The sequence below is a fragment of the Puntigrus tetrazona genome, chromosome 4 (genome assembly GCF_018831695.1).
Source record: "Puntigrus tetrazona isolate hp1 chromosome 4, ASM1883169v1, whole genome shotgun sequence".
Lineage (NCBI taxonomy): Eukaryota > Metazoa > Chordata > Actinopteri > Cypriniformes > Cyprinidae > Puntigrus > Puntigrus tetrazona.
In genome coordinates, this window is record NC_056702.1 from 6,305,500 (window position 1) to 6,320,243 (window position 14,744).

Here is a 14,744-nt window from a genome sequence, read left to right on the forward strand (position 1 = left end):
AGGAAAAAGGAGGGAAACGCTCCTCTCTCTCACACAAAGGCAGACCCTTTTTACGCGGAAAAAAGGAAGAGGTGGCAAGACCACCTCTGAACGTGGTTGTGGTAGCAGTGAACTCCCTCTCCACCCGTCCCTCCCTCCGTCTACTCGGGTCAATCTGGCAGAATTACTGAGCAGCTTGACGATGTGAGCTGGCACTAACAACCAAATCCTCGGTGCTGCGGTGGATAGGGGGCGAACAGCCGAGGCGAGGTGAGGTGGGGGGTTGCAAAAAGGAGGGGGGGGTGGTATGGGTGAGTGAGGCGCCCTGTCAGAGCGGCGGAGCTTTGAAGTGGGGGCCGCCGTCCCATTCACAGAGTCTGCTGTGGAGCAGAGGTCAGGGGCTCCAGGGTGGGCTGCGTCTCCCCCGTGAGTACACCAAAGGACGGGAGTTAAAGAGATGTTTCGGAATTGGGAAGAGGGGGAGAGCGCATGGAAGAGGAACAGGGGGAGGGAGGAGGAAAAAAAGCAGTCGTCGAAATTCCGTAACACGGTGTACCTAGAAGCTCCATACATGGCCTCTGTGCTTCTAATCGAGCGGGCCTCACCGTCCTGCCCTGGAGTGACCTGTGACACTTCAGTGCCGGCTTGTATACATATACGTGTGCGTTTAGAAAGGAGTTAGGGCACTGCAAAGAGTTGAGACACAAAAGTTCTGATATCATTTATATTCAATGAGAGACAGCTTGTGGATCAAAACATCATGGCCATGATTTCACTACAATAAGGAAACAAATTAACAAAATCAGGGAACGAGTTCTTAATTCGTGGCCAACCATAAATATGTTTTTGCCATATGGGAGTTTGACTTCAGGGCAAAAAAAGTTCCCCATGAGAATGTTGTGCATGTTTAAAATGAATCGGTACACCATGGCTATGATTTACTTAAACTACAGAAACAAACGGATCAGTTGTGGCAATATATAACCACCGTCAGTGTGAACAGTGCTTTGTGATGTGAAAAGTACCTTAAATTCAACGTAAGTCTCTGTGGATGTAAATAAATGTAAACATGAAGAAGAAAATTCGTAGATGAAGCATGCAGTGATAATATTGACTTCATACACAGCGATGGTCACAGGCACCTTTTTTTATTGTGCTGAATAAAGAGGTGGATACGTATAAAGAGGACTTTTTTTTTCTAGTACGTTTTTTTTTTTCCTTTTTTTTTTTTTTTTTTTTTTTTTTTTTTTTTAAACAAGCAAGCAATTTTAAGTGAAATCACAAACAGCAATACTAAGTGAAACAGCCATAATTGTTAGAAAACAAGTTATATCAAGTGAAGAAAGCTGAGAGTAACCACCTAGTGATACTTTTCCATCTCCACAGCTGCAGAAACTACAAAACATTGCATAAATGTAAGACAGCGTTTAAAAAAAAAAAAAAAAACGAGTCAAATTGTCCAGTCTTACCTAACTTGTGACTGAGAGGCAGAGAGGTACAGTCTTATAAAAAAAATCCCCCGAAGCACACAAAAATAAACTATGAATATATATTTATTTATATATATATATAAATTTTAAACTTTACGCCGTTCTCTCTGGACTCAGGCACCTGAATTTAAGCAGATAGTAAGTTTGAAAAATGAGGTAACAGGAGGCCCTCTTGGAGGTAGAAAAGTGTATTCGATTGTACTAGAACATGTTGTCATGAAAATACAACTTCATCTTCATTAAGACACCCAGAGCTGAAAGCACATGAACAGTGGCTCCTGTGGATACACATTCAAACCAACATAAGAAGCATATGAACACAATGCCAAGTTTCAGGAGGGCTGAAAGCGGTACGCCTCAGCGGCCATTATACGCAGATCTCTCAAAAAGCGGTAAGGTCGCTGAGGTCGAGCTCAAACGCGCCATCCATCCACTTAAGCAAGCAACTGTTTCATCTGTTGAACTCGTAGGAGAGTAAAGAAGCGGTCCGATTCGAAAACTGACACTTTTACAAGAACTGTAACCATTTAGGTAGTAGCATTACAGTGTTTGAGCAACGTTCAATGTTGGTTTGTGGCAAAAGCCGAGCTGCCGCATATAAAGACGGTCATTACATGCCATCGTAAGTTCAAGGGGCATGCCAACAGTTCCATTAGCTTCCTCTGAGGCTCTACCTCAGGCCCAGTTGAGATTACCATGCTAACTTTTCTTAAGGTTTTCATGGTGACAGGCTGAAAATGTGTATTCTTTCACTACATAAGCATTACATATACATCTGAAAAAAAAAGAAGAAAAAAAAGGAAAATCACATTTGTGTAAAGTACACAAAAAAAAAGCTAATCAAGTATATCTCAATATCTACTAATTTTCAAAAACATATCCATATATGCAATATACAAAACCCGAACATATTTTTTCAAACCTGAAAGAAGTTTCAAGTTTCTTTTGTTTTTTATACGATGTTGTATCTGTGTGTGTAGTTGTTTCCGTAGCCGTCTTCTCCCCCAGCTGAATTAAAATGAAGCAAAATTCTAATTTAAAACTTTGCAAAACAGGATCTTGTGCAGTCCTTAATTTTTTTCCGGTACATCTGTACCGAAAAAGAACTAGGCAAAAAATTTCAAAAATAAAAAATCGTTCCGTTTTCAAGACTGGAGGTAGGTATTTGTCAGCTGATTATTAGTCCATTTTTATCCTTTTTTTTTTTTGAGGTACATATCTGAATAGTAAATAGGACCTAAAACTATAAATTCAGAGCAATAGTGGAGAGGAAAAAACAGAAGGAAAAGAAAAATCCATTCGCAACAATATCATTTAGTGTCATACAAGCACTTGATCCTTAGAAACCATTGAGTAATCAGTACAAAATATATATTCAAGTTAAAAATGTAAAACAGACATCCCAGCTGCAGAGACAGAGTGTCTAGTTACAAATGTCAGATATATGCTAATGTGAAAAAAAGAGAATTAACTAGAACAAACACAGTACTTTTTTTTTTCCCTTAGCTGCATGATTAGTTCTATATATGACTACAAACAGACCTCAGAATTCAGTTATCACCTGCCCGACTCTCACAAAAAACATTTTGCAGAGCGTTTGCCTGCCCTTACGACAAGGTTTGTTTTCAGCGTTGGCACCCGCTGCCATCCCCTGCTTTGTAATGAGAACTCTATAGCAGCGCGTGTCGTTTCGAGCTGGTTTGCTGGTTGAAGAAATCAGAGGTAGCTTTGAAACTGTGAGAAGATATTGCATTGGTGACACAGCGCTGGCGTACATTTGGATTCGCCGAATACCGTTTGACGCCGTCGCTGCGATTCAGGTATTTCTGTGTGTAATGAGGTATAGTGTGGTTTTGTTCCTGTGGTTTGGGTGTTTCTTGAGGTTTAGGTCTAGACTGAGTTGATAGATTTCCCTTTCACTGAATTTGTCAAAAAAAATTATGTTCTTAAAGCTATGTCGCACAAGAAAATAAAAACACAATTATGTACAAGTATGTTAATTAAGCAAAGCCGAAGTCGCGAAGATATGTACAGTAGAACTAACGTTCTGCAGTAATGCTGAAAACAGTGTCCCCGATGAGACACTCAATGTTCACGGTTATCAGTTTGGGAGAAAATCACCACCAAGGACACAATGGACATGGATATGATAGTAAAGGGGATAATTTACCAGAAAATAAACATTCTGTCGTTATTTGCATGTTTTAAACTTACTTTCTTCTGTAAAACATAAAAACAGATGTTTGGAAGAATGTTCAAGTTGCTCCTCTACTCATTTTGTAAGTGAATGGTGAGCAAGAGCCAAAGAGCACTATAAGGGGCCCTCCACATTTTGCGTTTTTTTTGCGTGCTCAAGTTCATTATTTCAAATGTAAAAAGTAAAATCTCAGATGTTTCAAACAATGTGCACATGGTGCAACTCGCTCATTTTTTCCAGATGCCACATCGAGAAAAAACCTTTAAACTGTTCAGAATGCAGCGAGCATGCCGCGGGTCATGTGACAAGAGCCAACCAATCAGCTTCATCCTTTCCCGTAAAAACAATGAAAGCTCAGCCAAGATCAGGAAACAGCTGTGCAAGATAGCCATTTTTAAATAAAAATAGTAGCAAAGCTACTGAAAGCGATTTTTATTGCTGGAAATCCATTTATTCTTTGCCGAAGCTTTTTCATGGAGAGCGCAGGTCTTGGTTGCTTAGCAACGGCAGATGCCTTCTGAGAGCAAGTGCCCAAACGCTTTGGAAAAAAGCAGAAAGCGGCACGCCTATAATTTTCCACGCATTTTAGGTGCGACGTGAACCACATGACAGCAAATAAATTTAAGCGGAAATAATCCTCAACAACCGTGGTCAACCTTGGCCAAAAAGACCAGCTCACGAGATTCTTCGAAATGTCTTTTTCGTGTTCTACAGAAGAAACAACTTCAAAGGGGTTTTGGCTGGGCAAATAATGACAGAATATTCATTTTAAGGAATCCACTTGGAAAAATTTCAATTGTAGTAACTAATAGGCTGTGTTTGCTCACTGTCATTTTGGTCAAAACATCCAAATGAAGTGGACAGAGAAGGTTAATGGTCTTTGGTGGTTCGGTACTGTAGAGGGGGGAGGTTCTTGTGTGAAGGGGTGTGTCTATTTAAAGCTCCACCCAGATATAAGAAGCACCACATGCTGAATGACAAAACCAGACAGTTTCACCTTCTTCTTTACCAATGTAGCCTGGAAAATCAGTCAACAAGAGAGTGTGTGTGTATGTGTGTGTGTGTGTGTGTGTGTGTGCGTGTGTGTGTGGCGCAAAGAACCACTGCAGCACATATTGTGTGTTTAACCCCTGCACCTTTGTGCTTACAGCAGTTTTGTGGGAAGTGGAAACAGCAAGGCGGCTCCAATTGTCATCTGCAAGATGTTTGTTTGCATTTGCGTCTTTTTTTTCGGGTTACGCTCTGAGGTGTTGTGTGTGTTGATCACAAAACGAAACCAAACCCAAATAAACCAATGAGGAAAAAAAAAAAAAAAAAATAAACAAACGAAAATGATCAAAACGAAAGTGGGAAGTCAATAATAAGTGGTCAAGGCAGTCTTTTCCCTTGGAGAGAGCTGACAGCTGGATGAGGTAGAGGTAAAATCCTGTGGTTGCTTAGTCCTCTTCTTGCTCCGCCTCCTCCTCTTCTTCTTCCTACAAAACACAACAGTGGTCGCCCATCAGTCACCACAAAAAGACGGCTGCAAAGCAGGACACGGTTTTCCGCAAAAAACGTAGACTGACAGCAGCGAGACTAAAGCTGAAATAAAGCAGTTATTAGCTTTTTTTTCTTTTTTTTTTGCAATTGTTTTGTTTACAAATGTTCTTTTTCATGAGCTCAGACAGCGAACGTCCTACAGCTGCTGCCGGGATGACCACCATTGAAATGGGAGGAAGGCGGTGAACGGGGGCTGGGGGGACGTTTGGCTTTGGGCACTCTTCAGAATGAAATGGATTTCATTTTCCACATGGCTTCATTTTATTTGGGGAGGCTAACTGACACAATTTATAACCCTCTTCCTTTCCCAAGTCGCTGTGTTGCTCCCATTCAGGGGAAAGGCCGTGGCAAAAGCCTGTCTGCATTATATGAGCCAAACTCCATTCATTAGTGCGGCAGACACTTCAGCTGTGAAGGACCAGCTAAGTGCTACCATGTGTGACATGGGCGAGCGAAAGAATGGAGATGGAAGAAGGGGTGGGAGAAAAAAGCCTTTAATCATATTCGGACACCCTTGCCCACCAATAAAGTGCCACACAGACCAGAAAATACCAGCTTAGTTATTGTGCTCAAACGGAATATCTGATATCTTTTGGGAGTTCTTTTTAATTCAAAACCGCAACTGGGATGCATTTTTCGAAATTAAAAAAAAAGTCGTTTTAAACAATCCATTTCTATTTTCGAATCAAAATGATTAAATGACATTCTCACGCATCATCGCTCGTTGTTTCACTCCGAGAAATAAAAATAAAGGCGCAGTTACGGTACAGCGCTCAAAAAAACACTTAAACTTCAATGGAATTCTGTTCCTGGAAAAAATAAAATAAAATTGCGGGGGCCGAGATTACCACGCGCTTGGTGTAACCATCACCAACGAAGAAAGAAGTGGGTTTAACGATAGTAATTGAAAGTCCCTGTTGTGGGTTTATGGCGGATATTTTGTTCCCTTTGAAGCTGAGAGAAGTTGGCATCGTAACTAAAAGAGACGATTACACAAATTATAAAATAATGTTGTAAAAAAAAATAAATAAAATCAAACACTACTAATATTACCATAGTAACAAAAACCTACTGAGATTAAAGATTTCTCTGTAAAAAATCTGTAGAAATAGAGCACAATGTAATGATTTGATATAAGGAATTGTTTTCTGCTGGTGTTTTATCAGTGTGTTGATTTTTGCACTACACTGAGCTGGGTTTCAAGGTTATCAGAAATGTCCAACTGGATAATTCCTGGATAATGTCCTGTTTCCTGAAAACCTTGTTGTACACAATCTTCTAGTGTCTTCTGTCATCTAATTGATAGTTTATACTTTTTTAGCAAGTAAATGGCCTTTTAGTAAAATTCCTACACTGTGCACAGTTGGTATATGTGTCTTTTTTGGCCAAAAGTCATTTAATAAATGAAATTAGTAAATGAAAGTTCATTTAATATTGTTAGTAATATTTCAAGATTAATACTTACTGGTCTGAACCAACTTAGGTTTACTTAATTATCCATGCATGTTATTTGTGACCACAAAACGTACGTCTTAAGCTGCACAGGTAGCAATAGCCAAAAATACATTGCTTGGGTAAAAATGAACAATTTGCTGAAAATTCTATAAAAGGTAAAGGTTAAAGGTAAAGATCATGTTCCATGAAGAAATTTTGTAAATTTACTACCATAAATATATCAGCACTTGATTTTTGATTAGTAACATGCATTGCTAAGGACTTCATTTGGACAAGTTTAAATGGGATTTAGTCTAAAATATTTTTAAAAGCAACAAAACGTTTTTTATTATAATGCTGCCTTAAAAACAGCGACTCAATGGCTAAAAATATTTGGCCTACAAGAAAATTTAATTGCATATAAGTAATCAAGATGGTGCTGTTAGCTCTGCCTTCCGGTTCAAAGATAGCATCTCAAACCACGTATAGATACCTCTGTGTGTGTGTGTGTGTGTGAGTGTGTGTGTGTGTGTGTGTGAGTGTGTGTGTGTGTGTGTGAGAGAGTGTGTGAGTGTGTATGCGTTAGCCCTTTCAGTCCAGCACAAAGTCATCAGGGTCTGTGCGTTCCCACATAGCAACAAATCAGGCCCCAGTTATGCATTCACACCGTAAACTGGTCCGCACCAGCGAACAAGAGGAGGTGAGAAGATTGCTAGTAAATGTGTGGAAGATTGTGTGGGAGAGGAATTGTATCTCAAGCCATTGTCATTTTTTAATCAGGGCCTTTTTTTAATTCTATCGAAACAGCATGCAACAAACATCACCACTAAAGGGTTGTTTCAAAACCTGTATGAGCATCTTTTTCTTTTGCTGAAATATTCTGAAGAATGTTAGTAACCTAACAGCTGAGAGTATTTTTCTCTACTGTGGAAGTCAATGGCTGCCGTGAAATATCTAGTTACTAACATTCTTCCAAATATCTTCTTTTGTGTTCAGCAGCTAAAAGAAACTCATACAGGTTTGAAACAACTTGAGAGTGAATAAATGATGAAATGATTTTTATTTTTAGGGGAATTATATTTATGCTGACAAAATGTTCTGATGACAAAAACTGTATCTATTAATATTGTATTTAGATATTTTATATAGCCGGTACTTTATATTTGTTTTATTTTCCTGTGCTTAATTTGATGCATTCTCATCATTTCCATAGATTTCCATCATATTTAACCAGCCTGCTGTCTTTCTTCATGAGCACATTAGAGTAGCGCTGTGGACAGAGACTATGGAGTTGACTCCATTGTTAATACGCTGAAGGAATTTTGACAAGAGAGGAAAAAAGGGGCAACCCTTCAAAACTAATCCTGTCTGCCAGATTGCATATCCATCTGTGAGGGGATGAAACCAAAGAAGACTGGGATTCCACACATAACACTATAGGATTTACATTAGCCTTAACCAAGCAGGTCTCTCATCAAACCAGAATTACACCCCCCTTCCACTCATTTTGGGTTTTTCAGGACTTTGTAAACCCAAATAGCAAATCCTCTTCCTTACACAATCATCCTCAATCTGCTTCCACAAGCTGCCATCCCTCCTTCTAATGATACACATATAATCATTTGATAACTCTTTCATCGATAACTCTTTTTTCACAAATCGCATTATTTTATTGCATTCCAATTAATATTAATCAAAAAAGTAAAAAAAAAGAATGTTGTTTAATCTTCAATGCAGATGAAAATGTAGATTCCTGACAAAGTCATTTTTTGTGTTTATATACTGTATGGATGAGCTTCCAAGCGATACGCTTTTCACCTCAACATCGTAAAGAGCTGCTTTTGCAAAGTTCCACAAAGACGTTTCAGCTTTTATTTTCCTGATATCACAGGTTCATGAAGTTTGTCAGCTTCGACGAAACTCTTCTCAGCTAGTGCGTCTTTTCAAAGTGAAAGTAGCCTTGTCACCTGACCTGAACACAGCGCTCTGATTTGCTAAAATGGACTTATTGGTGCTTGTCGACTTCTGCAGTAAAACATAAACTCGTGATGTCTTGAAAGGGAACAATGCAGGTTTAGAACACGCAATATGTGAAGAATAATGCACAGCAATCAGCTCATTTATTTTTCCAGTGCTGTTTATCGGTTTTTGCAACTGAACAATTTATATATTTATGCATGTCCATCTGCTGTATTAATTATATGTGGTGCAAAGATTTTATTTGACATACCTGAGCGGGCTTTTCCTGGACCACTTGCTGTGGCTACAAAAAAACCAAAAAAAAACGATTATCCTCTGAATGCAAAAAATAACAATACATATAAACATATATAACATTCAAAAATATTTAATTCTATGTATTTTTACATTCAAGTGTATTTCTAAATCTAATTTAAATTAGCGCAATCAGTTCCAGGTGAAATCCCTAAACCTTAAACCCTAAACCAACAAAGAATCGGGGCACATGTGTGCACATAGAGTGCCTCCAAAGTGGCAAAAGCGTCGTATACAATGCCCAGATTGTGCCCTACTCGCATTACATCATAAACCCTAAGCGCTGCCGCCCCGCAGGAAGTGCTTCTAAGACCGGAGCTTGACAGCTGAGGAGTCCTCCGCTGCTCTGAGAGCCAGGCAAAAATAAAACCCTGAGAGTGTCCAGTGTTTGGAACCAAAGCCAGCCACTGCCGATAGAGTACACACACTCACACCATTTGGGATTGTTGGGAGCAGCTGGTGTGTTTTGTGCCAGCTCTCCTTGGAATGCTATCAGCCTGTAACACAGTAAATGTCAACACCGGATGGAAGCAGGCGAAGAATGCAGCTGGCGATAAAGGGAAATTGGGAAAATGATGCACACATTCCAAAAGGGATGGGCGGAACACAAATATACTTTTAGACATGAGGAGGAGGAGAATTCCAGCACCTTCCTGATTGCACCTATTTACAAACACATGAAATACAAGACGCCATGTGCATTTTTTGTGCAACTAACAGATGACCCAGGATGTCAAAACTACACCGTACGTTACATCACTAATGATACAGTACATGCACAAAAGTAGACAAAAAACCCACAAGGTCCCCATAGAAATAACCCATTTTCTTGTTAGCACTGAACTTGTCACCCTGCACATCAGAAACCCAGAGCCCTCTTGCCCTTCTGCCCCGAGAACAAAAAGAGAAACCACAGCCTTGTCTTTCACAAAACCGTGCTCGCTCTTTGAAGTCATTAGTAGCTGACACACCAAATCACTTCAGCAAACTGAATGACCCCGAGGCTCCTGTGACCTCCTTGTGCCGAGCACGGAGCGAGATGTGCAGTGTGCGCCTAAAAAGACAAGGTGAAGCTGAAGACCAAGAGGAAACCCAACACGCGTTTCACCCATCTCCAGAAAGCTCTCCTCAGATCTGCTTTTCCGCTACAAATCAATACAAACAATCAGAGTCAGCATTACTGCTCATCGTAAGAAAAAAAATTTTAATTCTAATCTGTGTTTCCTGTACTGCTATGCTGATTCTGGAGTGCCAGAACAAAGCAAAAAAACACATACATTTTACTCTGTACACATTTTGATGAATTATATTTTTTTAATTTATATATTAAATACACATATAGATAGATAGATACTGGATGTAATGTGGTCACGTAAAAAGGAAAAAAGGAAAGTACCACATATTAAATATAAAATCATTATTTTTATATACTGTATGCAGTAAGGACCAAATAAGGGGAGGGTATGACTCTGTCGGATATAGACTATCAAATGACATGGAAAAAGCTCTCAGACACTATTTGTGTCCCGCTGGTAAATTTGGGCTAATCATTTGGAGATACATTTAGCCATCAGGTCCCGGATATCCAAATGACTTAATTATAGATAACTTGCGGACAGCTGAAATAAACAGAAAATGAGAGGAATGAAAGAGGCAATGAAGTAATTGCAAAAGCTCTCATGAATCGACCTAGTTCATCACTGTTCATGCGTAAGGTGACACGTTTCTCTTCCGTCTCACAGCTCTGTAAACTTCATTGTTAATGAGATCTGGTTTTAATGTAGGAAGTCATGCTCAGTGACCAAAGGGAAACTAACTGTGAAGCTAATTATCTTGTGAGAACATTGTCTTTTGTTGTGCATTGAGTTAAATGTTGTGAAACGTGATGAGAAAAGGTAATTAGTGACCACTGGACCTTGGGCTAAAAAATGTGTACACACGTAATTTTTAGATATTATTATATATTTAAATCCTACTTTCTTTATTCGTAGTTAAGAGCCATCTATTTCCTTTAAGAAGACTTCAGTGGTCATATTTGTAACTTCTAAAAATGTAAAATTTCTGACAAAGCGTGGTCTGTTAATTCGCACAAATAACTTCAATTAACGTCAGACACATTTTTACATATATACGTTTGGAATAAAACCCTGAAGGCTGTTAAAATGGAGGAATGCGAGCCACTTGCAGTTACATTTTAACAGCTTCGCTTTCAGTAGGTGAACTTCCAATGTAAAGGCTCGTGTTTATAATGTGAACAGAAACTGCACTCTGAGAGGTTGTTAAGGCCATTAAATTTTTTATGCCAACATGAGAACAGAGCGACTGCTCAAATATTATTTCAAGTCGTGAGTCACATTCAGCGTGCCGCACGAAAACGTGAGGCTGCATTGCAGTTGCCGTGATTGACAATGACCAGAATTGTCCTATAGTAATTAACGCCAAATATAATCAATTAAGAATCAACCCATTCCAGCTGACCACACAGATTTGGACATTGTGGGATGACATGTCTCCTCAATGTCTTTTGTGTTTACGGCTTTGATTAAAACCAGTTACATAAATACACAGGTTGATTGGCGAACTGGTTGAAGAAACGCTCTTTTTTACGAGACGCTAAAAACAGCTTAAAAGGAGACGTTGAAAGAATCTCAAGCTTTTTCTCACTGAAGTGACAGATTAAAGAGTAATGCGCCAGTTAAAGTGAGTTTCCAAGCTCTTAGCGGTACACTGCCAACTGGCCTCGGAGATCATTGCTTGCCACAACCCGCCGCATTGGAAACAAGCACTACTGTGAATTATTTTCCAGCCTACAGTGTTACGCATGCCTTGAAACAAGGAAAACGGAGGAAAACGGAGACACCCACCATGTTCAGGAATGATAACACCGATGAACAGTATCTCCAAAATAAAAAAACAACAACGGCAAGGCGGTGGAAAAGAATGTGGTGTCCGCACAGAATTATACTTTTTACCTTTTGTGTTTAAAAAAACGTCATGCAGGTTTTGGAACGACATGAAGATTTTTTTTGGGCTGAACTACGCCTTTATGCTTCTTTAAATAGATAGCACTACGTCTCGCTAAGGACTACGTGAGGTACAATTCCTCCCTTTTCAGTACGAAACATTTGCTTTTCTTAAGAAGTTAAAATAATAAGATAAGCAACATCTTCGACATCCAATTAAATCCTGTCTGGACTGGCGGCCTCTTTCAGAGTAGTTCTAACCTTGATAACACAATTAGTCAACATGTTCTCCAAAAACGAAGAGATTTTTTCCAGAAGATTGCGTGGGTGTTCTGTTATGGGTTTCCTGGCCTCGTGAGAAAATGACACGCAAACTCTTTACCATTAAATACTTTTGCCTTTAAATAAAATTTGAATTTGTATTCTGTATTAAAAGATGATTCATGCTGTTGTAGAAATGTTTTCTTGCTGCCATGGTCTCTCATCCTGCTTTGAATGAAGGGAGGATCTTTATAAACTATTGATCATTGGAAAGTATGTTTGGTAGACGTGGTTTTGGGGATGCTTCATTCTTCAAGTATGCAAAGAGGTCTTTGGGCCAGTTACACAAAGAGATTATGTAATGGTTGTAAGTCAGCCTCTGGCACAGGTACCTGGGGGCAAAAAGCTGGGAGCGCGCAGCTGCACGTCTCAGCAGCTCCAGAACAGAACGTGCCGGGGCAGAGCAAAGCCAAGCTAGTGGAAGACTCCTGCTCTTAGGACCTGGCATGTCTTACCAAAACCATTCTCTGCGCCAAGAGTCATTTACTAAAAGCTTTACACTGTGGGGAAGCCCTCCCTCCTCTTACAAGAAACTGCACTGGAGATATTTATGTCTCTCTCTCATTCATTGCTCCTGGGATCTTTGAATCTCCGTCCTAACTATAAAAAATGGAGAACATCTATATTTGAAATCCCTTTCCATTTGGTGCGTTAGTACGAGGGAGAATCTCTCGTTGGGAGACCAGCCGTTTTTATTCCTGTTTTGTGTTTTAACCTTCTTTAACAAAACTGTTTGTGGAATATAAGAGAAAGTTAATCTGCAACATCCAGGGTTTCAATTCAAAAATGCAGAATTTGAGCTCAATTAATAGCATTTCCCATCCCATTTTTAGGATTTGACTTGTTTGTTTACTAATTTCACAAGCTATCTGTACAAATGTCATGCTTTCAGTTCTGCCTCACCATTATAAACTAAAATAAAATAAATAAATTAAAATAAATACAAAAAATCACAACTAAAATTAAATTTAAATTAATATTTTAAAAACTCACTAAAAAGCGCATTACAAAATTGCTAAAACAAACAAAAAAAAATGAAAAAGTCAAATTATATTGAATTATTATTAAATACAATTTAGTAGCATATAAATAGTATTAAATAAACATTTTACTCTAAAGTTCTAAAAACATTTTCTTCCAAAATATTTTCCTTTTTTTCCTAATTCAAAATTTTTGTCATCCAAGTTGTAGATTTTGGGGGTAAAACAGTATGTGGTGTTTTACTGCATTTCTGGTAGGCAAAATGTTCAGACTCCCTATTATAATGCTCTCTGGTTTATGTAATATATTTGACTGTTTAAATACACAGATTCTGCCAGATTTTTCCAAAAAAAAAAGAGAAGAACTCCGCCTGCAAATTCCGCCTGAGCCTATGGATGTCCAAATCTGCCCGTGAGACCCTTTCCTGTCCATAAGCCGCATTCATTTTACCTGACTGCCTGGTAAAATAAAGAGGGAATTTTTAGAAAAACGGAACGCAGCTCGCATTCGCTTTAAACTTAAACGGCTAACATATGTTTTGCGTTTGTGGAGAAAAAAGCCCTTACTTGAACATAGTCTCCTTAGGGCTGCTGACAAGAATTCCACAAAGACAGGAAACATAAAAAAACACTCTGCTTGATTTGATGAGGCAAACTTATCCAAGGACTCCCTCACTAGAGGCGGACCCCACAGACGAGCCACCCAGTAACTGCACCCCCTCCGCTCCCATGAATAAAGGCCACATGTTCTGTTAAACTGGAGGTGGAAGTGGGGAAAACAAGCCAGACGTCTCCAGGGTACAGGGCCACAGCACTGGCTTTGTGATCTCCCTTGGAATGCCTCCACCGGTTCGGTCCAATCTGAAAGGATTCCTGGTCCGAGAGCCCCCCGCTTGCCCGCCCCATCCCTTCTCGGACTCCAAATCAAGCACCCTCCCCAACCAAACAGTGCTATGAATGCCACCTATCAGAGCTGGGCTAAACCCTGCGATTAGGGGGAATTTGCCGAAGGGCCCTTTGTAGAAAAGAAAAATGTCTGCCAGAGCAAGGAATGTGGAAAATTCCTGGCAGGACAAGCAGCCTTTTGTTAGGAGGCCTTTTTTTTTTGGAGGGGGGTGTTCTGGAGGGAAAGAAAAGCGCAGACAAATTGGATCTGGTCCGTTTAGGAGCCTCTGCTGTTTGAAGTGAAATCAGTTCCCAGAGTTTCTCAAAGGAGAGAGGAAGAGAAGGGAGAGGAGTGGAGGGGGTCGGCACAGTAATTCAGGTTTTTTACTTCAGTTCCACAAAACTTTCCAGTTTTGAGGGCTTTTTTTTACTGTTCTTGGGGCTCTGTGGGGTCTTTATTGGGAACTGGGTCAATACCTCAGTCGGTCCAATGGGATTCTTTACATACTCTGAAATATGGATTTATAGTTTTCGATCTGTTTGCCAAAGTCTGTTTCAATTTTACTGAACATTCCAACTCAAACAATAAAGAGTTTTATTATCATTATTCAAATAAATGTTTGCAGTAGGGCTACTGAAATAAAAAATAAAAGCTAAATAATAATAAATACAATAATTAAAT

The 14,744-nt window shown here is 39.4% G+C and overlaps 1 protein-coding gene across 1 annotated transcript in view; it reads right to left on the minus strand.

Moving 5' to 3' along the window:
* Positions 1–1,191: 1,191 nt before the first annotated feature.
* The window catches only part of hmga2 (high mobility group AT-hook 2), a 29,574-nt gene continuing 16,021 nt past the window's right edge, over positions 1,192–14,744 (minus strand). Inside the window, exons 4-5 of the mRNA XM_043236332.1 lie at positions 8,870–8,902; positions 1,192–5,141 (exon numbers count right to left, since the gene is read on the minus strand). Coding sequence (XP_043092267.1) covers positions 5,103–5,141; positions 8,870–8,902 — 72 coding nt within the window. The 3' untranslated portion in view covers positions 1,192–5,102. The remainder of the gene's footprint in view (positions 5,142–8,869; positions 8,903–14,744) is intronic.